Source organism: Abramis brama (assembly GCF_963993115.1).
Source record: "Abramis brama genome assembly, chromosome: 7".
Classification (NCBI taxonomy): Eukaryota; Metazoa; Chordata; class Actinopteri; order Cypriniformes; family Leuciscidae; genus Abramis; species Abramis brama.
In genome coordinates, this window is record NC_139969.1 from 13,822,301 (window position 1) to 13,848,977 (window position 26,677).

The 26,677-nt window shown below is 37.6% G+C and overlaps 1 protein-coding gene across 1 annotated transcript in view; it reads left to right on the plus strand.

Annotated features, from left to right (window-relative positions):
- Positions 1-26,677, plus strand: part of insra (insulin receptor a) — a 57,022-nt gene that overhangs the window by 26,891 nt on the left and 3,454 nt on the right. Inside the window, exons 3-17 of the mRNA XM_084119339.1 lie at positions 8,889-9,210; positions 14,407-14,546; positions 15,471-15,615; positions 15,785-15,999; positions 16,090-16,216; positions 16,990-17,240; positions 18,063-18,230; positions 18,367-18,565; positions 23,147-23,430; positions 23,532-23,671; positions 24,194-24,353; positions 24,904-25,006; positions 25,106-25,173; positions 25,375-25,604; positions 26,417-26,527. Coding sequence (XP_083975465.1) covers positions 8,889-9,210; positions 14,407-14,546; positions 15,471-15,615; positions 15,785-15,999; positions 16,090-16,216; positions 16,990-17,240; positions 18,063-18,230; positions 18,367-18,565; positions 23,147-23,430; positions 23,532-23,671; positions 24,194-24,353; positions 24,904-25,006; positions 25,106-25,173; positions 25,375-25,604; positions 26,417-26,527 — 2,663 coding nt within the window. The remainder of the gene's footprint in view (positions 1-8,888; positions 9,211-14,406; positions 14,547-15,470; positions 15,616-15,784; positions 16,000-16,089; positions 16,217-16,989; positions 17,241-18,062; positions 18,231-18,366; positions 18,566-23,146; positions 23,431-23,531; positions 23,672-24,193; positions 24,354-24,903; positions 25,007-25,105; positions 25,174-25,374; positions 25,605-26,416; positions 26,528-26,677) is intronic.

Genomic DNA, 26,677 nt, shown 5'->3' on the forward strand with positions numbered 1-26,677 from the left:
GCCCAGGGTCATCCAAACTTTATTTATATGAAGCATTTAAAGCAGGGGCCTTTTTCCATAGGTGATAGAGACATGAAGCAGGAATCCCCAATACAAAATGTGTCAAACAGAGCTAGTATGCATCTAGCCTACGATATTGATAAAAACCAACCATATTATGATTAAAAAATCACTGTGATTAAAATCTCAATTCATTAGTTGTTCACAGTTGTTGTAAATTATTTTAATGGATTTGCAGTCATGTATTTTAATTTTACTAGTCAGATGGACAATTAAACATTTACCTGAACTTTAGATTCAAGTTGACCAAATCTTCACATTTTAATTTTACTGTGTGATGTACAATTAAGAATCAAATCACTGAGCATCTGAAATTAGTGAGGGTTCTCTAGTATAGTGCAGATGTAGTGTGTAAGCAACGTACATTAAGACATTTAAGATTATTTACAAGTCATAACTTTTACAAATAATTGGAATGGAATATCAAAAATATATTTATACAAATATTTTTTCTATTAATCTATTAGTCTGCATTTACATTGCGCATACCTATTTTGACATGCCACATTTTTCTCTCGTGCTCGTTATCACTATGTCAATTGCAATTTCGAAAGTGATTCTCACATAGATATGTAGATGTCACTTCAGAAATTATGCTGTGTGTAATTGGCTGTCGGTCCTCTTAGCAGCATGTACTGTATATACATATATACATATACATATATATATATATATTTGAATAAAAGCATAAATTCACTCTGTTCAGCATATAATGTGATCGTGTCTCTTTAAAAATTTGGACTAAACTCAATTCATATGGATTAATTTTACGATATCTTTATGAACTTTTTGAAGCGTTAAAGTGTTAGTTGCGTAGCTGTCAATGGAGGGACAGAAATCGCTCAGATTTCATTAAAAATATCTTAATTTGTGTTCCAAAGATGAATGAAAGTCTTACAGGTTTAGAAAAACATGTGGGTGAGTAAATAATGATAGAATTTTCATTTTTGGGTGAACTATCCCTTTTAGCACAACTCTTTTCAACATTGATAATGATAAGAAATATTAATGTTTCTTGAGCACCAAATCAGCATACTATAATAATTTCTGAAGGATTATGTGACACTAAAGACTGGATATTTGGCTTTTCCATCACAGGAATAAATTACATTTTAAAATAGAAAACACAAAACGGTTATTTTAAATTGTCATATTATTTCACAATATCACAGTTCTACAGTATTTTTCTTATTAAATGAATGCAGCTTTGGTGCACATAAGAGACTTCTTTTAAAAACGCTTTTAAAAAAGAACGATCCCAAACTTTTGAATGGTTGTGTTATGTATATATCCATAAGCCAGTATTAAATTAAGTTTGTGCTAAGGATTTGGTTGATTCATGAAATTGTGAAGCTTGTTAAAGGGATAGTTAACCCTAAAAATTCTGTCACCATTTTGTCATTCCAAAACTATAAATATTAAATTAGAATTTTCATTTTTGGGTGAACATATCCCTTTAAGGAGAGGTTACTGTTACTTTTCTAAGTACATACGGTTTTCTTACTATTGCCTTTCATATCAAGGACCAGAATATAATAAATCAATTATAAGTGATAAGATTTAATAAACAATACAACTTTTTTGATAAATACTTTTGACTTGGTCTATAGCAATCAACAACCTAGTATACTCTAGCATCTGTGTGTTTTACATAGGCAAGAACTACTCAGAGAATCTTTTCTGCAGAGAATTTTTTTCTTTGTATTGTCAGAAGCATCCAGGTCAATTTGCCAGTATATTGCCGTTGCAGCAACCCTGCTTTCCCCAGAGATCCCTACTCTTTCCAAGAAATCCTTTCACCCATCTGTTGAATAATAGGGGCCCCCTTACTGTAGTGAAGTCCTTGAGATATGAACCTTGAAAACTGTCTGACAAGTGCACAAAGCGGAGTTTAATTTCATAAACTGTGCTCCATATAATATGTACATGATGATAATAAGAAAAGACTTGCCATTGAAACACATACAAAATACATGAGGGTTTGTGTGTGATTTGTTTTGGTCTTAGCACTGAATATTTTGGCTTCTCTGAGGAGGAGTTGAATCTCATGGCATTTGACCCAGTTTAAAGACAAATCATTTTGAGAGATATCTTGTTTGTTTTTTCCTCTAAAAGTTGTTAAGGTGTCTGTTTGTCTTGCTTTAATCGTTTCATGGGTATTTATGGGCACGGCATTTTTTGGGTCCTTGTTTACCCTACATTTCCTAACCGAATCTGTTGTTGGGTGCTAATTACATAATATAATGTGTATTTGTGGTGGCAAAGAGTAGATTGTGAGAGCGTTTGTCACTTGCCGACGTGTCAGACGTCGGCTGTCATAAAAACAATAGCTGAACTCTCTAGTGCTGCCTTTTCCTGTGGTACAGTTGTGTTTATAGACTGAGCAGAATGTGATCTATGTCCAACAAGAGGACTCTGCTTTTGCTGGGGTCAGATTCTGTGTCTCGGCGCCAAAGGTAAATACTCGCTTCCTTTCACACACCTCTCGTCTCTTTAACACTCTACCCTTTCTATGTCTCTTTCTCACACACACAATCTCTGCATATTCTAATGGAAGTTTATCTTCCCAACTCAGGTGTCTCAGGCGCATAGGTGTAGGTGGCGTTTCTGCTCGTGCTGAACTTAATTGAACTACCGCTGAGCACACGGATGTTTCTGATAAATGAGTCGCATGCGGCCACCCACCCCAATGTTGAAAAATGACCCAGATCCTGCAGAGTGACGCCTAGAACATGAATGAATGAAAACTAATGAGCAATGAATGATTCTGCCTGGTCACCCTCAGATCTGCACACGAAGAGAAGGAACATTGAGGAAATTAGATTTTATATTGTGTGACTACTGACAAATTACATTTTAAGTCATAATTCAAATGGATTGTTGAATCAGTGTTTTGAAACTGACACATTTAATTGATTAAAGCAGTGGTTCTCAAACTTTTTTCATCGTGCCTCCCTTTAAACCGTAAAAAAATTGAAAACACCTGCAATAATTTCACTTTGTAATGTCATTATTTCATATAACAGTAAGAGAGAATAATAATACAGGACTTAACTTTTCATTTAAATAAACAAAAACATTTAAATATTTCAGTGATGCTTTGGATGAACAATACATAAAAGCAGAAATATATAACTGTTTTTGACAGCGCCTCATGTCACAGGCTCAGCTTCTTGTTGGTCTTCTCACCAGAACACACACAAAGCAGGGGAGAGGCGCGTTCACAATAGCAGCTTGTGATTCGGTCCGCTGAAGAGGTGCTTTTCCATGGCGAGCAAACTTCTATGTTAGGCTGTTCCAACGGTGACAAGTCAACGGTCTGAAGAAGAATGATTCAGTGTAATTGCCGTTCGATGCTGCTTTATTAAGGCAAAGCGCTAACCGCTATTCATGCACTTGAACGGCATTCTTTTTCTTATTTTTTTCTTTTTTCTGCTGATCTCCCGCGAAAAAACAAAAAAACATTGTATAGTGTGCAGTGTGTGTGTGTGTGTTAAAATTTTGTTTATTCCTGTGATGTTGAAGTTGAATTTTCAGGAGCCATTATTTCAGTCTTCAGTGTCACATGATCCTTCTGAAATCATTCTAATATGCTGATTTGGTGCTCAAGAAACATTTCTTATTATCAATGTTGAAAACAGGTGTTCTACATCGCTCTACAATTCGAAATGTGAAAATTGTAAATCATGATTTATGAAAGTAACAGCACATTAGCCACACACTTTATGTATCAAACATGCACCACTAATTGACAACAGCGCTCTGGACTGCAGGAGTTCCCAGTGTACTGCGTACACACTGTTAGTGGAGCGGAGCTGACATCTTTCCAGAGCAGAGGAACAAGTTTTTCTAACTGTTGTAGCTGTGTTTTCCCATCCCCTTGTCTTTCTGCCCAAGGTTGCAGACATGTGAGCAATAAAGGGTTAACATACAGAGGCTCTGTCTCACAGACGATTCAGGACATTGAATGGCTACCTTCTACAGCCAGCAAACGCATTGGTTAAGGTTGAGGGTGGGTCTGCGGTTGAGGCTGTTAAATGGACTGGATTCTCCTGGATCAGGAGTCACTGTGCACAACATTTGCTCATATCCACTGTCAATGGGAGAGCGAGGGAAAGGAGGGAGGGAGAGAAAACAGGGGCAGTGTCGATGGGGTTTTTCAAAGAATAGACGATAATGAATTTTCACGGAAAGGCATTAGAGTCAACAAGATTGTTTTTTGACACAATTGACACAATCTTGGTGGCTTGCCTGTTTTTTCCAACTTAGCACCTCCATGGTTGTCACATGTGTGTACACACACATACACCCACTCTTCCCCTCCTTTTCACAGCAGGCGGTGAGGTGGCCCTCCCTGGATTGTCATGTATAAGGGACAGAGGGTAATGTTGTTTTGCTCTTGAGTTGGCTGACCTGGTGTCACCTGACACTGAAGTGAACAACAACAGCTATACACTTGCCGTACTTGTTATATACCATAATGTGTAATGAAAATCTATGTGTGAAAGGCAGCACTGTTTTACACCTTTTCAGTCTTTGGAAAGATGTATTGAAGACCTTAGTGGAAAAACTGAGAATTGTTTTGAACTTGCATATGAATCCATTTTAGCTGCTCGGATTACTTCTAGCACTCTCACTTTTCATGACAACTTTTCCTCTGTTTTTGTTCTTTTTTTCTTGTATTTCTCAGCACGCTCCATTTCCCCAAAGCACTACATAAATTACTTTTTTTAGCAGGCGTTTCATGATCCCCGGGTTGGTCAGCGCTTGTCAGGAGTGTTTGGAAACTTCAGTGAACCCTCCAAGCATTTTAGAAAGCGTAGTGTTGTTTGCCTAAATCACTGAACACTTGTCAGAGGCTTTAACATGGGGTTAAAAGTCAGATGAATACTTAATTGTCATGCATAAGGCAGGTCTGGAGATTTTTAAGCCCTCATCTTGTGTTGTCGTTGTCATGGAAGTAGAGGTGTTTGCTGGCCTTTCTTTCTCCAGGATTGTGTTCGACTGAGTTGTGGTGTTAACATCACTGGCAAGAGCCAATATTCCATTAGGAAACACACACACATTTCCTCTCTGGCTTGTTCTTAGAACTCTGGGTGTTTTAATGCAAATCATTATTTATATCCTTTCCTTGTGCGCCGCTCTGACAGTGAGTGTTTGTGTGTGTGTACATTAGGGTTGTGCTGATACAATCGTATATGGATTTCAATTATGTGATTTTAATTGTTTGGTTATATCTATTAATTTATTCCAAAAATAAATTAAAATGCAATTCACACACTATCAAAGGTTGCGAGATTTGTTTAAAGGGGTGGTTGATTATGATTTATGATTTAGTTAGTGTGTAATGTTGCTGTTTGAGCATAAACAACATCTGCAAAGTTACAACGCTCAAAGTTCAAAGGAAGATATTTGCTTTTAAAGAAATCGTTTTATAAGGACTACAACAAACGGCTGGTAGGGACTACACAACATTCCTCCCGGGTTAGTGACATCACTAACCCTAAAATTTACATAAACCCCGCCCCCGGGAACTTAAGTAAATTCCATGTTGAGAAGAGGAAGAGTTGTTGCAGTAGAGCACATTTGTGAGTCTGCTCAAGCTGTCGCATCCGTCTTTTCACATGCAATACAGTACGAAACACAAATGCAATAGCATGTCACTCTGTAGGCATCTTACAACAGTTCCCACACTAGCGATTTTATAGATTATCATGACAGAATATGCTAATCAAAGACTTGGAAGATAGTTAAGTCCACATCAGCAACATAAATTCATCAACTAACCATTCAGAAACATCCTGTTGCATTCTACATGTTGTCACTTCATCTCTCCATGAGTCTCTCCATCATTATCCGACTCCAGTTTAAACATAAAAGGCAGAACAGTTTCTGACATTTTAGTGCTTGTCTGCATGAGGTAATCAGAGCTGCTAACACACACACACACAAGCTCTTGAAGCTCTGCCCTCTGTGCCGGGAGCAGCAGCTCATTTGCATTTAAAGGGACACACAAGAAACGACGCGTTTTTGCTCACCCTCAAAAAGGGACAATTTTAACATGCTGAAAAAAATTATCTGTGGGGTATTTTGAGCTAAAACTTCACATACACACTCTGGAGACAATAGAGACTTATTTTACATATTGTAAAAATGGACATTATACCACCCCTTTAATGTTTTTGAAATGTCTCTTATGCTCACAAAGGTTACATTTATTTAATAAAAAATACAGTAAAAACATTAATATTGTGAATTATTATTATTATTATTATTATTATTATAATGTAAAATAACCGTTTTCTATTTTAATATATTTTAAAATGTCATTTATTGCTGTGATGCAAAGCTGAATTTTCAGCATCATTACTCCAGTCTTCAGTGTAATATGATCCTTCAGAAATCATTCTAATGTTTTCTGCTCAAGAAACATTACTTATTATTTTCGATGTTGAAAATAGTTGTGCTGCTGAATAATTTTAATTATAGATTTTTTCCCCACAATTCTTTGATGAATAAAAAGTTTAAAAGAACAAAATACATTTTTTTTTTAGTCTTTGAAATTTTAAATATATTTCATTTGAAATATTTATTTGAAATATAGCCTAAAACTTTTGTAACATTATAAATGTCTTTGATAAGTGTTCATTGATAAGCATGTTTTTAATTTCTGAATTAAAATGGTCCTTAAGTACAATCTTCTTTTGTTATTTGTTAGAAATGGTTTAGTTCAGGTTGTGAAATGTCATATGGTACAGCTCCCCCCAAAACAATGGTATTTATGAATTAATAATTCATAATATTAAAAGACAACTCTGCTCACTTTGCAACTCCACTAATCTGTGCATGTTTGTGAGAGGGAGATTGTGTGCGCGTTCAACTTCAAATGTACAACTTTAGCGCATGCTCCAGCTAGCCATGAGTGATTTATTTTGAACAGGCTGTCTCAGAGATGAGCTTGCAGGTCACATTGTTAGAAAGAGGCCAGTAAAGTCACATACAGTTATTCTGTAGGAATCTGTAGATCACTATAGATTCTCTTCCCTGTGCTACGCAAGGACCTCTGTGACGCTCTAGATCTTTCTGTAGTTATCTTCAGGTTTTTTCCTCTTTCTTTTTTTTGTGTGCCTGTGCCACACATGGCCTCTGTCATCTCTATCACCTCTATCATTTTGGTGGGGTTGGGGGGTGAAGAAATATGTAAACACTGACTTCAGTGGGTGGGAGAAGAAGGACTTACAAGATGACTCTTGTCAAACAACTGGCAGCAGTGTGCTGCTCTGTGTACTGTGAGTTTATAGGGGTTTGTGTGTGTGTGTGTGTGTGTGTGTGTGTGTGTGTGTGTGTGTGTGTGTGTGTGTGTGTGAGGGAAATAAAGAGCACATAAAAGGCAGAGGAATGTGGTTACACCATTTTAGGAGCTGTTTATCAGAGTAGGCCATTTTGTCATTGTTTTAATATTTACAATTGTAACCTAGTGTTGCATCAAGTTAGGACATGACTGTAGAGTTGAGTTACTGAGAAAACACTTAAAGGCATATTATATTACAACTGAAGTACTGACAGCATCTGTCAATTTCCACAGAAAATAATCAGGCAATTCATTCTTCAGAGTTTGCATTTACATTAGAAGTCTAACAAGTTTCAGTACCACTCCTCACCTGTTTCCCAAGTATACAAAAGTACAAGTATGCAAAAATAACGAATTTATTTTTTATTAGCTTTCCCCAAAACACTCCCCCATCTTCCATTGGTTGGACAAACTGATAGTTCCTCTCCAAACTCATGGCGATAGTTAAGCCAGTGTTCTTGTGCGGGGCTGATCGGGGTGGTTAAACAAATTGATTGAATGTGTTGATAGTGCCTCAGTGTTTACACTTTTATGGAAAAATCTACCTAATTATAACTTTCTTATAACTCTCACTGCTAAATAAGCTGGGATAAGAGGAAACATGACACACTTTAGCTTTAAACATTTACACATGTTATCTATGAGACTGATGTGGAAGAATCTGTGCAAAGTTAAATAAAACCTTTCAGCTCTATTAAAAAATACCTGGTTATTTTCACATGAAATCCACAAACGGATACCAGGAAGAGACATGAAGATGTATTTAATTTTTTATTGGTTTCACATGGCTAAACCCCACTCGCAGGAATCACATTGACCCACCTAGAAAAGTAGTCTCACCTCATAAGGACGATTTAAACAAATTTACAGAACAAACAAAATACATTGCACTGAATAATTTGTGCTTTTATATATAAAAAATGTACATAGTTTGACATGTTTCCCTTTAAAGCCTCTGGTTACGTTGCCTACAAGTGCTCCATGCAAATGTGTCTTGTTAATTTTTACAAACTGATGTCATCATTCTTTTTATGTGGTATTCAACAGCAGACAACAGATTCTGTCCACTAACATTCAATTATAATTGTAAACTAGGAATATTCCTTGAGCCTGTGGAATTATTCATTTAAATGTGTATGCTTGCAGTCATAATTGAATCAACATAATTTATTTATTATTATTATTATTATTGCTGATAATAATCAATATTTTCAGGTTGATGCATGCATTTTTAATAATCCTATCAAATTAAATGTACAGCATTCTTATTTTAGCATCCTTTCTTTTGTATTACTATAAAAATGTATGTCTTATATTTAAATTTTCCCTATAGAAATGAAGGGGTAAGTGTGGTAAATGCATTTGTTTTCTTCTTGCCATGCCATCACTATATGAAAATATGTCACTGTGAATGAGAGGCATCTGTATTTTCCCTTAAAATAATGTCTCTAAATGTAAGCTTTCTCTCTCTCCACAGTGTGTCCATCCTCATGCAAGCACCGTGCCTGCACTAAAGACAACCAGTGCTGCCACGACCAGTGCCTGGGCGGATGCTTGGAGCCCAACTCGTCGCGCAAATGCGTGGCCTGCCGCAACTACATGCACAATAACATCTGCGTTGAAAAGTGCCCACCTGGTTTCTACACCTATAAGGGCTGGCGCTGCGTCAACTTCAGCTTTTGCCAGGAGCTCCACAACAAGTGCAAGCATGGCAAAAGTGACTGCCACGAATACGTCATCCATGATGGTGCCTGCATCCCAGAGTGCCCTTCTGGGTACACCACTGTAAACTCCACTACGTAAGTAACCCACTACTCATATGCTCTCCACTCAATGAACAGGCACAAATACTAGCGCACACATCCCCAAGTGTCCTAAAGGGTACTTCAAATGCTTCATGTGTGCGTCAGGACTCACATAAGCCAAATCTTTTGTGTATGAAGTTTGACCCAAAGGATGCCTGGGTCATTAGACCACTCTGTGCCTCATTTAGTCTACGAACTGGATGAAATGAAATAGACCGACTAGTCGCTTGCTTGGCTTTTCCTCTTGTTTGTATTTACTGGTAAAAAAATATATATGATTTTGATGCTTTGTATATACTCAAACAACACAGAGGACTCAAGGTTGTTCATATGAAGTGATTGGTTGTCCATCCTTGCTGAAAAAAACTGCTTAATTCAGCTTGGTTTTCTTGTCTTAGCTGGTTTAAACTGGTCTAGCTGGTCTCCCAACCTGAAAAGTACCCAAAACCCTTTTAAAACCAGCAGGCCAGACATGTCTGTATAGGCTGAAGGCCCAGATATACTCACAGCGAAGTTCTTTTTTGGTGGTCGCTTAGGGGTAAAAAAAAAAAGTCGAAATACCTTTGCAGGGGTATACTGTGTGCGAAAATCCAGAATTGATGAATATGTAAATATGTGCTGCACACTTTTCTTACAATAACAAAAGAGAAACAACAAAAATGACAGCGGAGAGAAAACGGCAATTAAGAAAGCATCTGATCGTAGCAATGTGGATGTTTGCACAAGCTCTGCAATTCGCCACTCCAGTCGAGTAAAATCACGTTTATTTATAAGAGTACTTTGTACAATAGATTGCGTTAAACCAAACAGCTTTACTGTAAACATGAAAAATCAGTGTCTGTGTCGTTTTAAATTAGAATTACACTTCAGTTTGTACTCTAAGGTAGCTCTCCAGTGTTTTTTCACTCACAAACGTCTGACCTCAACCGAGGAAATTAACCCGAGAAGATTTCCGCATCAAAGAGGGCGGAGCCCATGAGTGCAACTACCTATTATGTAATCGCCACAGACCAATGGTAGTTTGATGGTGTTTACCAGCCGGAGTGAACTTTTCCTGGAAAGTTTGTCTTGGCAAGCTGTTTTGAACTCCAAACGAACTTTGTTCGATTTTGTTCGAAATTACGTCACACCAGTTCGTTCTTCAATTTAGCTTGAAGTATATCTGGTCCTTGAGAAACCTCCTAAGACTAGCAAACTAGTTTAGGCTGGTTTAAGTTGTTTTTTAAGCTGGGATTGCATCCATCCCTTCTCTTTGTCTCATTCATGGAACAGGAACAATAAGTGAAGAAAAATACTGTTCTGGCTTAAAGTGATCAGGGCTGTACTGACCTCAATCGACTGTCTGAGCACACAAAGGGTAATTTAGTGAGTGTGTGTGTCAGAAAGGAGCGTTGTATGTTAATGAGAGGAAGTGTGTGAGTTTTAAAGCAGCGCTGACCTTGTGTGAGGCTTGGCAGTGCTGTTTGTGCCCATTTAAAAAAGTGAACTGAAAGAGGACTACGACAGACAGCTACCCTCTGTTTAACAGAGCTTTTCAGTTTGTTTGTTTGTTTGTTTGCTTATTTGTAGTGGAAATGTACGATGACCAATGTCTCATAGCTTAATTCCCTCTCACTCTATTTCTGCACATATGGGCATCTCTATGTAGAAGGATGGGTAATTGGTCACATGAATGTTGGGGGGGGGGGTTTATCCTCAAAATGGTCAGTCTGATTTCCAGACATCACTTTGGTCTAGCTGTGGTCAGACACTAGCAATAGTGGAGCATGCAATCAAAATGAGATATTTTGATACAAGATTTAAAAAATGTATCACACATACTTAAACATGGCAAAATAATACCCTTGAGAAATGCATGTTAGCAACTATCTAGAGCTGTGATATGAAGAGCAGCAGACAGGAAAAAATAAACTACTGTTCAAGAGTTTGGGGTTGGTCAAATTTTTTTCAAAAGTTACTTTTGAAAGCAGTCTCTTATGCTCACCAAGGCTGCATCTATTTGATAAAAATACAGCAAAAACTGTATTCTGTTTTAATTTACTATAAAATGTAATTTATTCCTATGATTGCAAAGCTGAATTTTGCTGTCACTTTTGATCAATTGAATGCTTCTTTGCTGAATAAAGTACTGAAAAATATCTTACTGACCCCAAACTTTTGAAACTTTCAAAAGTGTATATGTCCATTTGATCTTTTAAGAGTCCCCAAAAACAATATTGGGCACTGGTAAAACATTTACTATAATATTATGAAATATTAGTAGTTATGTATGTTGTTTGCAAAAAAATATTATTTTGTCAATATATATATATAATTTTGAATAGCTGTCTATTGAAAAGTATGTTTTTTCTCCATAGAGTGTGAAGTTATGGAATCTGCCCAAATTTATTAACTTTTTTTCTCTCACCCAAAAATGCTCACCTTAGGTCTCTCCATACCCATATGATGTTTTATTCTACTGAGTAACTCAGAAAATAATGAGAATTTAGCATAATGTCAAAGCTGGCAAAAGTTGAATCTATCAACTAAGCTCCGCTGTTGGGAAAACGCTCTGGTTGGTTTAAGCGCTGTCCTATTGCGTGCAGAGGGAATTTGAAAGACAGCCGTTTATCCCACCCCTCGGATTAAACCGCGTCTATGGTGAGTTTCCAGACCTAACATCTTGATGTAGGTCTGGCTTGCCAGGCTAGCAAAAAGCATAAGAATAAAAAAATATATGACTCATGCACTATATTCCACGTCTTCTGAGGCCACACAATAGCTTTGTGTGAGAAACAGACTAAAATTGAAGCTACAAACAAACTTCTTTCTCAACACCATATGAGGAGAAAGAGGATAAGAAACTGCTCGATCTTCATTGGTTCTCACATTCATCATGACGCACCAATTTTTTCATGTGCAAACGCTTGAATGAGATTTTATACCAAGATATTTTATGGATAATGAGTTTAGTTTTGTTAGTTTCTCAGATTTTACAATTTAATGGATTCAGATGTTGTATCAACCATTTTTATAGTACTTCTTATTAGGGCTGTCCCCTAATAGTCGACTAGAAGAGGCTTAGTCGACCAAAATTATATTAGTCGGTTAGTAAAAAAATAAAAAACCTTGTGTCAAAGTCCGTGAGGGTCCGATCGTTAACGTTAACAGCGGTTCTTTGTGAGAAAATCCAAACGTTCGCCCAGCCATTGACCGCAAATATGGCTTATCATTTGAAACATGCAAGTAACTTTACCTGGCCGCTCGCTCTAATGTTAAACTAGATAATTGTATGCTATTATTAGGCGAATATCCAAGTGTTTGTGCGGAGCGCGCTTATTGCATGACATGAAAACAGCAGAAACAACTTAAAATACAAATTTTTGGTCATGCATCATTCAAAACTGTAAAGTCTTTTTTTATTTGTTTAATCTAACAATAATAAGAAAATGTTGTGCCTTTGTAAAATAAAGAAAACAAACAGGATGCACTTTCTGCCGTCTCGGTCTCCGTGAACTGAAGCACATCATAAAAATTAACCGAAAGTCAGCGTATACTTGCCTCACAGACATTAGAAATACATCTATAAAAAGCTTGAAATGTCTACTTTTAAACAAACTAATTCAAAACAAAAAGAAATACTCTCTGCTTATGTAATCCGGCGAGTCAGCATCGTCAACTTTGTAGCCGACACTGACACAGAAAAATACTAGTTTATTAATAAATAATTAAAACCTCTCCTTGCTATTATTTCCGACACATTCATAATCATTACTTTTGCCAATGCTTTGCAGCAAGCTTTATGCGTGCGCTTGAGCGTGGAAACGTCTATATATTAAACGCTCATAATGGTTTAATATTCTCCTCAGTATATATTCAAGTAATTAAATTAATATAAACGTGCGATGAGTCAACAAATTGCTTAACTGCATGACTCTTATTTTACTACAAACATTTTTTGTTGTGGGCAGCCTTACTAATTATCCTTTTTGGAGCTTGAAAATCTGAATCGCCTTCCTGTTTGTGTTCCTTGGAATAAAAAATAATAATATGTGGTTGAAGCAGAAATACGGTGAGTAAATGATGACAGAACTGACCCTGTAATGCATGTTCTGCCAGATAGGACACTTCTTTTTTCTGTCTCTCTTTCTCATGATACTCTTGCTTCCCCCTTGCCAGTATGACCCCTGGGCTGGGCAGTTTTGGTGCACTGTGGGAATTCAGACAGCAGACACACAAATCACAGAGGCTGGACAGACAACAGTGCAGTGGTCCAACCTCACACCCCATGCTGCTGTCCTCGATTACTTTCTTTGCACGTTAACCGCGTGCATTGAGATATCAGGAGTTTCGACATCCATGTCCTCATCGTCTTGTCTCTCTCTGTCTGTCAGATGCATAGACAGGGAGCGCCGTCTGGCTACTGACAGATAAACGACTCTGAGTTGAATCCTTGCCGCAGGGAGACACGACATACTGGACTCTCTGATATGTCTGCAATAAGGATTTCACCCACGCACCAGCTTTCCTTCAGATTAGCTGGATAAAGCGCAGCACATTCCGTCCTTTTTGGCGGGTACCAAAAAAAGAGTAACAAGGTGCAAAACACAGCGAAAGCCCATAAAGGAAATTACTTGAGCTTTGGCCGATCGGTGGTTTGTGCACATTCTTGACACGGCTTCAGATCTGGTGTTATGTTGTGACACTAGTATGATTGTTAAGACTATGAAAATCACTCCTCCATATCCTTTGTTTTGCTTGTGAATTCACACTTTATTAAAGTTGTCATACAAATATGCGTAGCAAAGTTTCACAGGAAACTGTGTCGCAGAAAGCATCCTGCACAGAGGACAAACAGTTCCTCAGTCAGGCGCGACACTTCTACAAAAACAATCAGTGATTAAGTTGTGTCTTTGGCACGTCTGAGAGAATGTCTCATTCATCCTTGATTGCACCCTCGGCCTGCCCTGCAAGGTCATCCGCACCCCCGCTCCCACCGAAACAGCGCTGGCACTTTGCGCAACAGGATTCATGTCCTTGACACAAACAATCAGTTATTGTCTTAATGCTACATATTTGCCTTAATGTCAACGACAACAGAAACGCTCCATCATATCTGCATTTCTTTGTGTCCGTTTACAGCACGTACGGATGAATGACTTTTGTTTGTTGTGTGGCTTTGTGTACATATGACTTTGTTCTGTGCCACAGGTTGAACTGCTCCCCTTGCGCTGGCCTTTGTCCCAAAGTGTGCATGGGGCTGAAGACAGTAGACTCAGTCACTTCGGCACAGGCTCTGAGAGGATGCACAGTGATCAACGGCAGTTTGGTCATCAACATCCGCGGAGGGAGTAAGAACAATACAATTTCTCCACTTTGTGCAGCATAGAAGGGAATCTTTAGTATAGAGCTCTCTGGAATTCATGGTTCTGATTGGTTAATCAGCATTCTCCAAGTCTTCTATTTCGTCTTGTGCCTGGGCCCATTTCTCAAAATTGCCATATTCACCATACAAATTAAACGATATGCAAAAATCATCCATTTAGCCTACCTAAATAAACGTTTTCATATGTGTCTCTCACTCTGTTTGCAAGTGTAACTGTGTTACTATGGTTACCAATGTTTATAGTAGCGGATTAATTTCTAACTGACTGGAACTATCTGTGCATTAAACGGTTTTACTGCACACCTTCCAGCCAATCAGAATCGAGTATTTAAACAGCCCCTGGTATAAATGTTTTTATATAATGACGCTGTTGTTATAATTGGCTGTTGTTCGTGGCAACCATTCTCCTATACGGTTAGATTCAGGTCCCCATCTGTGTTCTGATCACTGTGTTCTGTTGGTGCATTTACCTTCCAGTTACATAATAATAATAATAATTTTCTGATTATTATTAAGAAATATATGCATACTGTATATATACTCATCATTGACAGATTAATAATAAAACATCAATAGGAGTAGAACATAATAATAATAATTATACTCTTGAATAACTGACAGATTAATAATTCAACTTCAACAAGAATTGAAAATAATAATAATAAGTATTATTATTATTAATTGTAATTATTATTTCTTTTTCAGTCATTCAGGAGTATAATGATATAAAAAATAATTAGTAAAATAAATAAACATTTTTGCATTGTGACTGCGTTACCACCTTGGGCGTGTGTAGCCTTATTGTACTTCATTGTACATTTTAACAGTGTGCAGACTTTCTTAAATTTCGGATTTTAAACTTGCTCTTCTTTCCACTTCTCCCTGTTAGACAACATAGCCGCAGAGCTGGAAGCTAACCTGGGGCAGCTGGAGGAGATCACCGGCTACTTGACAGTGCGACACTCATATGCCCTAGTCTCTCTGTCTTTCCTTCGCAAGCTCCGAATCATCCATGGAGAGACGCAGGAAGTCGGGTATGAGTCTTCTTCATAGGATGTCAAGATTTTCCTTGGTTTTCCAAACTGTTGGCTTTATCCATTTGCGTTGTCAGGTCTTGCTTGTCAACCATAATGATACCACGTCATCTTTCTATTCCTTCCTCCTCCTTTGTCCTTAATTGTGTGCTGTTTTATTTCCCATCAGGAATTATTCATTCTACGCTCTCGATAACCAGAACCTGCGTCAGTTGTGGGACTGGACCAAACACAACCTGTCCATCCAGCAAGGTCGCATGTTTTTCCATCATAACTCCAAACTCTGCATGTCAGAGATCCGGAAGATGGAGGAGGTGACTGGCACTAAGAACCGGCAAACAAAGAATGACATTGTCTCGAAGACCAATGGAGATCAGGCTTCATGTGAGGAGGACATAGCTTTGCATTTCCTTTATGCTCATGTGCTCTTTTTTTAAAATAAATCTGAACGCATTGTTGTTGGTGTTTGACCAGGTGAGAGCCAGGTTCTGAAGTTCACACAGATTCGCACACTTTCAGACAAGATCATAATTAAATGGGAACCTTTCTGGCCGCCAGATTTCCGAGACCTTCTGGGATTCATGGTTTTATACAAAGAGGCGTAAGTGACTCAACTCTTTTTTTTTTTTTTAAATGGACCTAAAAGGTGCACTATGCAGGATTTTCAAAAAAATTAAGTATCGACTCATACAAAAATAATGCCTCTCAACCTATAATTACTGAAGTGTGTGGTGGTGTTTGTGTCTACAGAGACATATTTTCTTCTTGAATTCCTGTGCTCGAGACATTTTTGGACTGCAACCTTTGGCCAGTGGGCGTGTCACACGCCCCAGCGAATCATTTATCTATTAGCGTAACTGTTCTTTCATATGTAAAAAAAAAAAAAAAAAGCTATTTATGCATGATAAATACAATATTTGAAAAAAAGCTCATTGCTCATCTTCCCGCTGGTATTCGCTTGAGTCGGCTGGGCTGCGTATGCAACTGATAAATAATTACAGGGTAGAGGACTTGTGCTTCTGGCGGTGCTCAAATGAGGTGTCAAGTTTGAATGTTGTGTTTAGAAACAGTAACTGAAAATCCTGTATAGTGCACCCATAATCACGGTAGGCAGCATGTAATGTGTTGTGAATGAAACTGACTGAGACTGTGACGGATAGAAGTACCATCCAAAATCCAGAGCATTTTGTCCTCTAGAAACTTCAGTAAACACTGTATTTTATGTTTTGTCGACTTACTGATACACACCAGGTTATACAAACTATCCCTCACAGCCTTGTTTTCATTTTCACCATTTTAACAATGGTGTCTATCTCAATGCAATGAAGTGATTTCTGTGTTAGTGTTTGATAACATTTCTCTCTGCTTCTCAAGGCCATATAAGAATGTAACTGAGTTCGATGGTCAGGATGCATGTGGCTCTAACAGCTGGGTCATAGCAGATGTGGACCCTCCACCTCGCGCCACAGAGGGAAAAGAACAGCAGGAGCCCGGCTACCTCATCCTCCCCCTGAAGCCGTGGACGCAGTACGCCATCATGGTCAAAACCCAGCTCTCCGCTTCTGATGAACACCAGGTCCACGGAGCAAAGAGCGAAATCATCTATGTCCGCACCAATGCTACCAGTAAGAGCTTCAGATGCGACTGATTAAATATACTGTCAAGGAAAATGAAACTTTTAGGGCAAACCTAGAAGAAATTTAGAAAGTTGGGATGACCAGTTTTTTGTATGCCCTTGTTCATAACATCCATTTACCATTTTTAGACCTTTCACTTTACAGCATTTGTATTCATGATCTCCTTACCAAGCCTGTTTAAAACTAAATGTAGTCATTTCTCTAGTCTTTTCTGCAAGTCGATTTCAGTTGCAGTGTTAATCTTGCAGCCTTGGTATGGGAGGGGAATAAAAGAGGTCAAAGGCTGGTAAAATAGGCCGCTGGTGACTTTCAGTGGTGTGATGTGCACACATTTAGCAGTGTGCACATCATGACAGGTCGTGATTTAGGAGAAAAAATAAATGTGGTTTGCTTTCAGTGCTGCTAGGTGTCTGTCTGGTTTCCTTTTGAGCTTGTTTTGTCTTTCCCTCCTGATAAACCACATAACCATTCACTAAGCTAAAAAACATTGTTTCGGCAGCTGGTTGGCAAGAGCTGAAAGCAGTGCTTCAGGGCTTTTCTCTTTTTTTTGTCTTTCTGGTTTGGCAAACGGTTGGGTTCGCACACTGTGACATCGATGGTGCCCCTCTACTTCCTTTTTAGGAGGAAGCTGTCGTTATTCTTCTTGTTTCATCGGTGACCTAGTCTGACAATGTGGTCTAACCAGAATTGAGTTTTGTTAAGAGTCTACTGTTCTACTAGTCTACCTTTTTGGCTTTGTTCTTATTTAAAATCATTCTTGTTTTTTTCCATTTACTAATGGGTGAGTTTTTTGTTGTTGTTGTTTTTCAGAACCCTCCGTGCCCCTGGACCCCATATCCTCGTCAAATTCCTCATCTCAGATCATTCTGAAGTGGAAAGCCCCTAACGATCCAAATGGAAACATCACACACTACTTAGTCTTCTGCCAGCAGCAACCAGAGGCTAGCGAGCTCTACAAGTTTGATTACTGTCAGAAAGGTTAGAAAACATACATGAACATATGTATATAAAACATACACACTACCGTTCAAAAGTTTGGGGTTGGTAAGAATCTGAATTTTATCTATAAAAAGATAGCAGAACAAAATCGAAGCCTTGTGTTTCTGTTGTTCAGGAATGAAGCTACCCACCAGAGCCCCCACACAAGTGGACAACGAAGAGGAACATAAGTGGAACCAAACCGAGGAGCAGGGCCAAGATAGCCGCTGCTGCGCTTGCCCCAAAACGGAGAAACAGCTGAAGAAAGAGGCGGAGGAGTCAGAGTACCGCAAAACCTTTGAGAACTACCTCCATAATGAAGTCTTTGAGCTCAGGTAAATACCACGGTTCCTCATTTAACTAGTGTAGATTAGAACTGCAAACACTAATCATAATCGGTAATGAAAATAAAATTATTATGAAAAAAAGATAACGTTTTACCATTTCTGCGCTCAATATATAGCATATATTATATAGCATATAATTTTCCTTACATAAACAATATATAGCATACATATAAACATTATATGTATATATTACATATACTATTTAATATATGCGAATCATAGCTCACATTATATAAACTTTTTAATAATATGGCAATATATAGCATAGATACATTATAGAGACTTTCTTGTATAAATGGTATATTGCATATAATGCAATTTTCATATATAGACAATATATAGCATACATTATTGAAATTTTATTCATTATTATATATCATGCATTATCTAAACTTATGCAAACCGTTTTCATATAGTTTGAAGGAGAGCATTGTGAAAGATGTGAAATATCTTAATTTAATGTATGAAATAATCCACAGATTGATCAATTATCAAAATAGTTTCCCCTATTATCAAAATAGTGTAAAGGGCTCAGAAACAGATATTTTTCTATTCAAAGACTCTTGAGATGCAGCTGTCAAAATCTTCAGCTGACGTGACCCTCTAGGTGGAGATTCTCAAGTTGTTCATGTTGTTATGGTGTTCATCTGTTTTTTCCAGAGTTCTAAGCTCAGGGTTGAACGTCTTTGTAGTGGTCAGACCGCTTTCCCTCGCCGGGTTGTTTTTGACTCCACCAAGACCTTGAGTACATGTTTTTGTTAGGTGCGTTTCCACCTTCTATGTATATCTTTGGCCTTCAGAAGCTCACAGCTGGCTCTAAAGAGCTTGTTCCACTCTTAAACACACATGTACACACAAACTTTATCTCATGCCTTGTACAGGCCTTGGTTTAGTGTAATCTTTGTTTTGGGTTGAAGATGTTGTCTGGTCTGTGGTAGGGATGGACAATGTTGACAAGGACAAACACAACGCATTCAGAGAAAGTGCAGACTCTTACACAGGTGCTTTGTCTCGCTACCCTTCATTGCTCTACATATTATGGTTGAGTTTTGCAGATGGTCTAAACGTTTTATTCACAGCGACTTTACAGTCTATAAAAAGTATTCGATTTGTTTTATTTAGACATTAAAATATGATTTTACTTGTGATGATTTTATCCTCGGAAATGCTTTGGCTCTTAGAACACACCAAAAGTGCTGAATCCTCCTGTCCTGAGCTCTTATATATGAGGAAATAACTGAAGGCTGTGGTGCTCTGGTAGTGGTTTACCACTAGAATAGTTAAAACCAACCACATGAAATGCTCCTTTGCTCCCTCTAGAGGCGATAATTGTAATGAATGTAATTTAGCAAAATAATCTGTCTGTAACCTTCAAGACTTCAAGTTACGCCCACTTCAGGTTACTGAAATGCTTGTTTTGGTATACAGTAAAGCAAGCTGTAATCTGCATTAGTGCCAGGGTACTGATAATGTATGGCAAGAAACCATATTGCAATGTATTGTTTTATCAGTTATTTGTCCCACCTCAACTAGAGTGTTGAGCCAGCACTAATATATCCTTTTGGAATTGGGGTTTATTTCCTTTTTTAAATTTTTTTTTGTAAATAATTGTAAACATCTTTTGATGTCTTATTGTATGCCTGATTTGCTGATGATCAAATTTTTTGACTGATATACACAGCACTAATGAACAGCTAAATACACAGCTGACAAACAAATCTTATGCTACTTTTGAGACAAATGAACAACAAGCACACCCATAACAAAATCTTTTAATTGAAAGGCAACACAATGAGGGTTTATGCAAACCCAATCTAATATGTTCTGGCACTAATATTGTCTGTTCTGGTCTACTGCTGCAGCATTACTACATCCAATAGAAAATCAGATCTCAGAAAGTGCCTCAGCCACATAAAAACAGTAGAATCTAATCCTTGTAGTTTTCCCCTGTGTCCACATCCCCTGTAGGTTTCACAGTCTTTGTATAGAGAATTGCATTGAATGCAACAGGAGATTAGATACGGAGTTCTGTAGGTCCTTCTATGCTCCTCTGAAAATGTGTTCCAGTTTACCACACCTGTTGACAAAAGAAGAGATGGGTTCATGTGTAACAGATTTTTATTTTTTTTAATACGAAATTTTCTGGTAGCAGTGTTTCCTCAGTATTCGTTTTAGTAGTGGTGTGCCACAGCAAGAAAAATGTGCAATTAAAAGAAACACTTATTGTCTAAAACAAAGCATGAGTCTATTGTAGAAGTAATTATTATATTATGATGATTAAAATAATTTTAGCATTAGAACCTCAACTTGAATCATAACTTAGGCTCAAATATGGACCGATAAAGGACAAATGAGGAATTGTCACTCAAAAACACCACAGCTGCACAAAAAATAAAGAGGAAACAGTCGTGAACTGGTATAGAAAAAAATAAATTAGGCGACATCTATGCATTTACATATATTAGGTGACATCTTACCCATGCATTTACATTTTAATAATGGCAAGTGACCACTCCAGGGCGATCTACTTCTGTGTTGTGCTGCTGGCATCTGTGGGACACTCAGTGAGACAGACTGACAAACTCAAAGTTCAAAACGTTTTACTCTGCCCTTGCTGCAATGTAAAAAGTGGCAGTATGGCTTATACACTTCGATTTACATATTACCGTTGTCTCTATACGGGCTGGCATCTTGCCGACAACATCTCGTTTTGAGTTTTGAGTTTGACATATCTTGTGGTTCTGTGTGATTTGGACAACTTCAAGTTACGCCCGCTTCCTGTTACGCCCCTCTCTTGCAGTCCGCAGACAGACCCATCTCGAATTTTGCGGCTTGCAGTCCATGCATGGTAGTGTTGTACTCTTTGAAATATGGCCAAAATACCCTTTAGCAAAGATACACATTTAGACTTTGTCTTCTGGTTAAATGTATCAAATACACCAACTTTCAATAGTTTGTGGTCGGTAAGATTTTTTTAAATGAAAAATCTATTGACTGAAAAATACAGTAAAAAACGTAATATTTGTGAAATATTAAAACTTAACATAACTGTTTTAAATTTTCACTCCAATTTTACTCCAGTCTTCATTGTTGCATGATCCTTCAAAAAACATTCTAATATGCTCATGAAACGCTTATTATTATCAATGTTGAAAACAGTTGTGCTGCTTAGTATTTTGTGGGAACCGTGATCAGGATTCTTTGATGAATAGAAATAGAATGTCTTTTCAAATTAATTTAATGCATCCTTGCCAAATTAAAGTTTGAATAAAAAACAACAACATCTTAGTTGTGTTAAAGGTGGTAAGTACTTTATTTTTGTCCAATCAAATTCTCTTTCATAGAGTGTGTTTCTGCTAACAACCTGCTTCAGTAGGAAATGTCAACAGAAGGAAAACTGTGCCCAAAAGATTTCAAGTTGCTAATATTTCAATCGGTTCAGAGCTGTTGAATGAATAGTCACTTTCATTTCTTTCAGATTCCAGATATTTCCTAAACTGTAATTTGTGGTCTGTCCTTTGTCATTTGTGCAGCCCTTTTCCTTCTGAGCGAGACTGAAGAAAAGACTCTGCGTCATCAGGCATATGTCATATTATTTTACATTTTTCCCTCATTGCTTTGAAGGGTTGAACATTTGTTTAGCGCAGATGAACATTAGATTATTGGATGAAATAAGTGCTGCAACATGTAGAACTGTCATTTAGTCAATCAAACTGCTGTTTGATCTTTGAGTGAGTCTGCTTAAATTACTCGCATCAGCTGGAATCACAACATAAGCACACTTTTTCAACATCCACAAACATCTGTTTTCTAATCAGTGATGTATTGTAGGCAAATTAAATGCCTGTTTGCACAAACAGTACAACAGTCATTCACATGCTCTAATGCAAGATAGAAACCATCTTAAAGTACAACCTGAATAGGCTTTAAAAGTTGGGGTAAGTCATTTTTGAAATATGCTGTTTGGAAGTTAGTCGGGCCAATACAACAACAAACGTGTAACCAATCAGCAGTAGTCATGTCTGGGCAAGAGCTTTAGGATCCACGTTAATATTTGAAACGCTGTCCAGCGCTGGAGAGAGCTAAGTGGGAAGGCCTGAAAACCGATGCGGATGTAACAATGGGTTTGAGTGTCATTGTGTGTCTGGAGCTGCTGTGCTGTCGGCAACTAACAAACAACTCTTGTTTGTAATTACTATTGTGTACTGTACGTACATTTTTTGTGCTTCCTTGTCATTCGTTTATTATCTGCGCTTTATTTTTCGTGAAGCATTATTTTGTTGTGCTTCTGCTATGATAATCAAACATCCTCTCTTGGATTGCGTGCGTAACGGAGGCCAGCTAGTCAGAGTCGCGCTGGCGACTGCTAGTGAATGCGGTGTTTAGCGTCATTGTTAGTGCACTCGACTCGCAGGGGGATTGAGGTTTGACACCGACTCGGAGCAGGGCTGGTAGGATTGGAGTGTGAGTTTTGGAGGCGGAGCAATGAAGAAGGGGTGTGTTTGTTTGGGTTGATTTCAAACATCAACATGTTACATTACATTACATTACATGTTTCTGTGTACCCAGGCCATCAAGACAGCGCAGATCTCTGGTGGGCATTGCCAATAGGACCTCCTCTCGTCTTTTCACTACTCCCTCCTCGTTGCCAAATGGCTCTGCCACTCGTAGCCCAGAGGAGGAAGCAGAGGCCAATAAGATTTCACTGATTGTTCATGCCAAAGAGTCAACAGTCATCTCCAATCTGCGCCATTTCACCAGCTACCAGATAGAAATCCATGCCTGCAACCATGAGAATGACCCCGCTCGCTGCAGTATGGCGGCCTACGTCAGTGCCCGCACCATGCCCGAAGGTGTGGGATTGTAATTTTATGATGCATTATTTCATAGAGTATAGCTATTTTTTATTGGCTATATCCCCTATTGTCATGTGTTTGTTTCTGTTTTTGTACAGAGAAAGCTGATGACATTGTGGGTCTGATAATCTATGAGGTGTCTGAGTACTCTGTACACATCAGGTGGATGGAGCCTAAGGCCCCTAACGGCATGATTATTCTCTATGAAGTCCATTACAAGAGACTGGGAGATACAGAGGTGAGTTGTTACAAAGGATGGAGATCGAAGCCTGCACTCTGCTCCCATGAACACTGGCTGCACTTTTAAACTGATTTTTATCAATCCTGTTGAAATCTCCAAATAGCTCCAAATAAACAAGCTTTTTTATCATAATTGCATCAGCTGTGTATTTCCGTAACCATGGAGAAATCCAACCAGAGACGGGAGTAATGTTCCTAATACTGTTTTTATAAAAGCCTTGGATAAACAAGTGATGATTATATAAAGGTTAATAGTTGTTGTAAGCAAAGCAAAACATGATGGTTTTGCACTTAGCGGCACATGCACCTGTTTCGGTTGATGGATTTGAAACACTCTTGTAACTGTTTACACTGACCTATGCCAGTTTCATTAAAGTCTGATGAGTAATATGTATTAGTGTGAGATGGACTTTAAAAACAGGATAAAAACAGAGCCTTTGCCACTGGATAATGGGTGGCTTGAGTCCGATGTGCACTGCAATATGGGTTCTCTGTCTAACTGCATGCCTTTATATCTTAGGAGCTGCACCACTGCGTATCCAGGAAGAATTATATTGCAGACGGAGGCTGCAAGCTGAGAGTGGTGCACCCTGGGAACTATACAGTGCGGATCAGAGCAACCTCCCTGGCAGGCAATGGATCGTGGACAGAGCCAACACACTTCTATGTTCAGGACCTACGTAAGATGGCTTGTCCATAATGCCTATGAATATTATATCTTCAGTTATTCAATTATGCATAAGACCCACATAACTGAATTTTGAAAAGGTTTGTGTGTGTATATGTGGAAAAAAGACTAAATATTCACACACTAATACTATTGACATAAAGTTTTATTGAATAACTTTCAAAATTTCAACCTCTTAGTCTTCATTAGGGAAACATTGTTTTTTTTGATTGTTTTTGTTTTTTTAGATGAATTGGTTTTGTTGTGTGGTCATTTTTATTGTTTGGTTACGTTTGCTTTGGGTTTTATTTTAATAATATTTTTAATTTATGTACAATATATTCATTTGAAAAAAAATATTCCTTGGCATTTAAGGCTTCCTATTAATATCAGTATATAGATAATATTTTTTATTTAATCTTGCAATTATTATTTGCTTTATTGTGTACTGCACCTGTACACAACTTGGTTTGAAAGTGCACACCTATTATAAATATTTTTTTCATTGTATTGATTTTTTTTTAATTTTTTTTTTATTTTTTTATTATTTTCTGTGTGAACAGGTGTGGACCCATCCAACATGCTGAAGATTGTGATTGGTCCGGTGATCTGTGTCTTTTTACTACTTGTGATGGGAAGTGTGGGCTTTTTCATGTTTAAGAAAAAGTAAGTGTCCTGTATTGTGATTGTCATGAAAACTGTAGGAAAGTATTTTTTGTCAGGTAAGTAATCAATTTCTTTAATTTTGTGTGTTCATCTGACCAGGCAAACAGAAGGTCCAACTGGGCGACTTTATACCTCCCCAAATCCAGAGTATTTCAGCCCAGATGAGGGTGAGCAATTTTCCTTTCCCTCTGTGTGTGACCTTTGGCAGCAAATGATGCACATTTAATTTTGTTTTAATAGAAGTGTTGATCACATTAACCATCGATTTAGGCAGATTATAACATTTAAATGACTTTCTCCTTTGCTTGAGATCTGCTTCATTTCAAATATGACACTGTGTGTCCTGCATGTCTGTTGTGTTTGTGCAGTGTATGAGCCAGACGAGTGGGAGGTGCCACGTGAAAAGATTAATCTATTGCGAGAGTTAGGCCAGGGATCTTTCGGCATGGTGTATGAGGGCATCGGAAAGGACATAGTTAAAGGCGAGCCACAGACCTCTGTTGCGGTGAAGACGGTTAACGAGTCGGCCAGCCTCAGAGAGAGGATCGAGTTCCTCAACGAAGCTTCTGTGATGAAGGCATTCAGCTGCCACCATGTGGTAAGACATGTCTCTTGCATGTCAGCCTGCATGTTTTGTCTTATTTTAGTTTTGTTTATATACTGTATTATTATTTTTAATATTTTCAGTTTTCATTAAAATTTTTAATTTTAGTACATTTTATTTAAGTTAGTTACCTAGGCAACTTTTTTAATCTAATATTTATATATACACTACGGCTCAAAGGTTAGGAATAATTACGTTTTTGAATGTTTTTGAAAGACATCTCTTATGCTCACCAAGGCTGCATTTATTTGATCAAAAATACAGTAAAACAGGAATACTGTGAAATGTTATTACAATTTAAAATAAGAGTTTTCGATTTGAATATATTTTAAAATGTGATTTATTCCTGTGATATGAAAGCTGAATTTTCAGCATCATTACTCCAGTCTTCAGTCACATGATCCTTCAGAAATCATTCTGATATTCTGATTTGTGTGCTCAATCATTATCAGTAATTATTTATTATTTTTGGTCCTCAAATATTGATAATGGTGTTGAAAAGTTTTTGCTGCTTAATATTTTTGTGGAAACCGATGAATACATTTTTCAGAATTCTTAGATGAATTAAAAGATTAAAACAATAGAATTTATTTAAAAGAGAAATCTTTTGTAACATTATAAATGTGTTTATTGTCAGTAAAAACTAAAATATTAATCACCTTTTTCAACATATGCTTTTTCAGGTTTTATTTTAATTACTGAAAATGATTTAATAGTCTTAGGTTTAGGTTTAGTTAACAATAACACTGGTTGGACTTTGACATAGTCTGATATGTACAGTAACTTGACATGATTTTGTGGGTTAGGTGAGGCTGCTGGGGGTGGTGTCTAAAGGCCAGCCCACTCTAGTGGTGATGGAGCTCATGACACATGGAGATCTGAAGAGTTTCCTGCGTTCTCTCAGACCTGACTCAGAGGTAACAAATCACATCAGAAGTGTCACTATCAGACTTGCTAGATCTTTTAGAATATTAGATTAATTTATATTACACATTAAAATCCCCCAAAAAAAGGGACTGACTTTTTAAATATTGGATTTTTGCTTTACTGTGTTGTTTGATTACTTT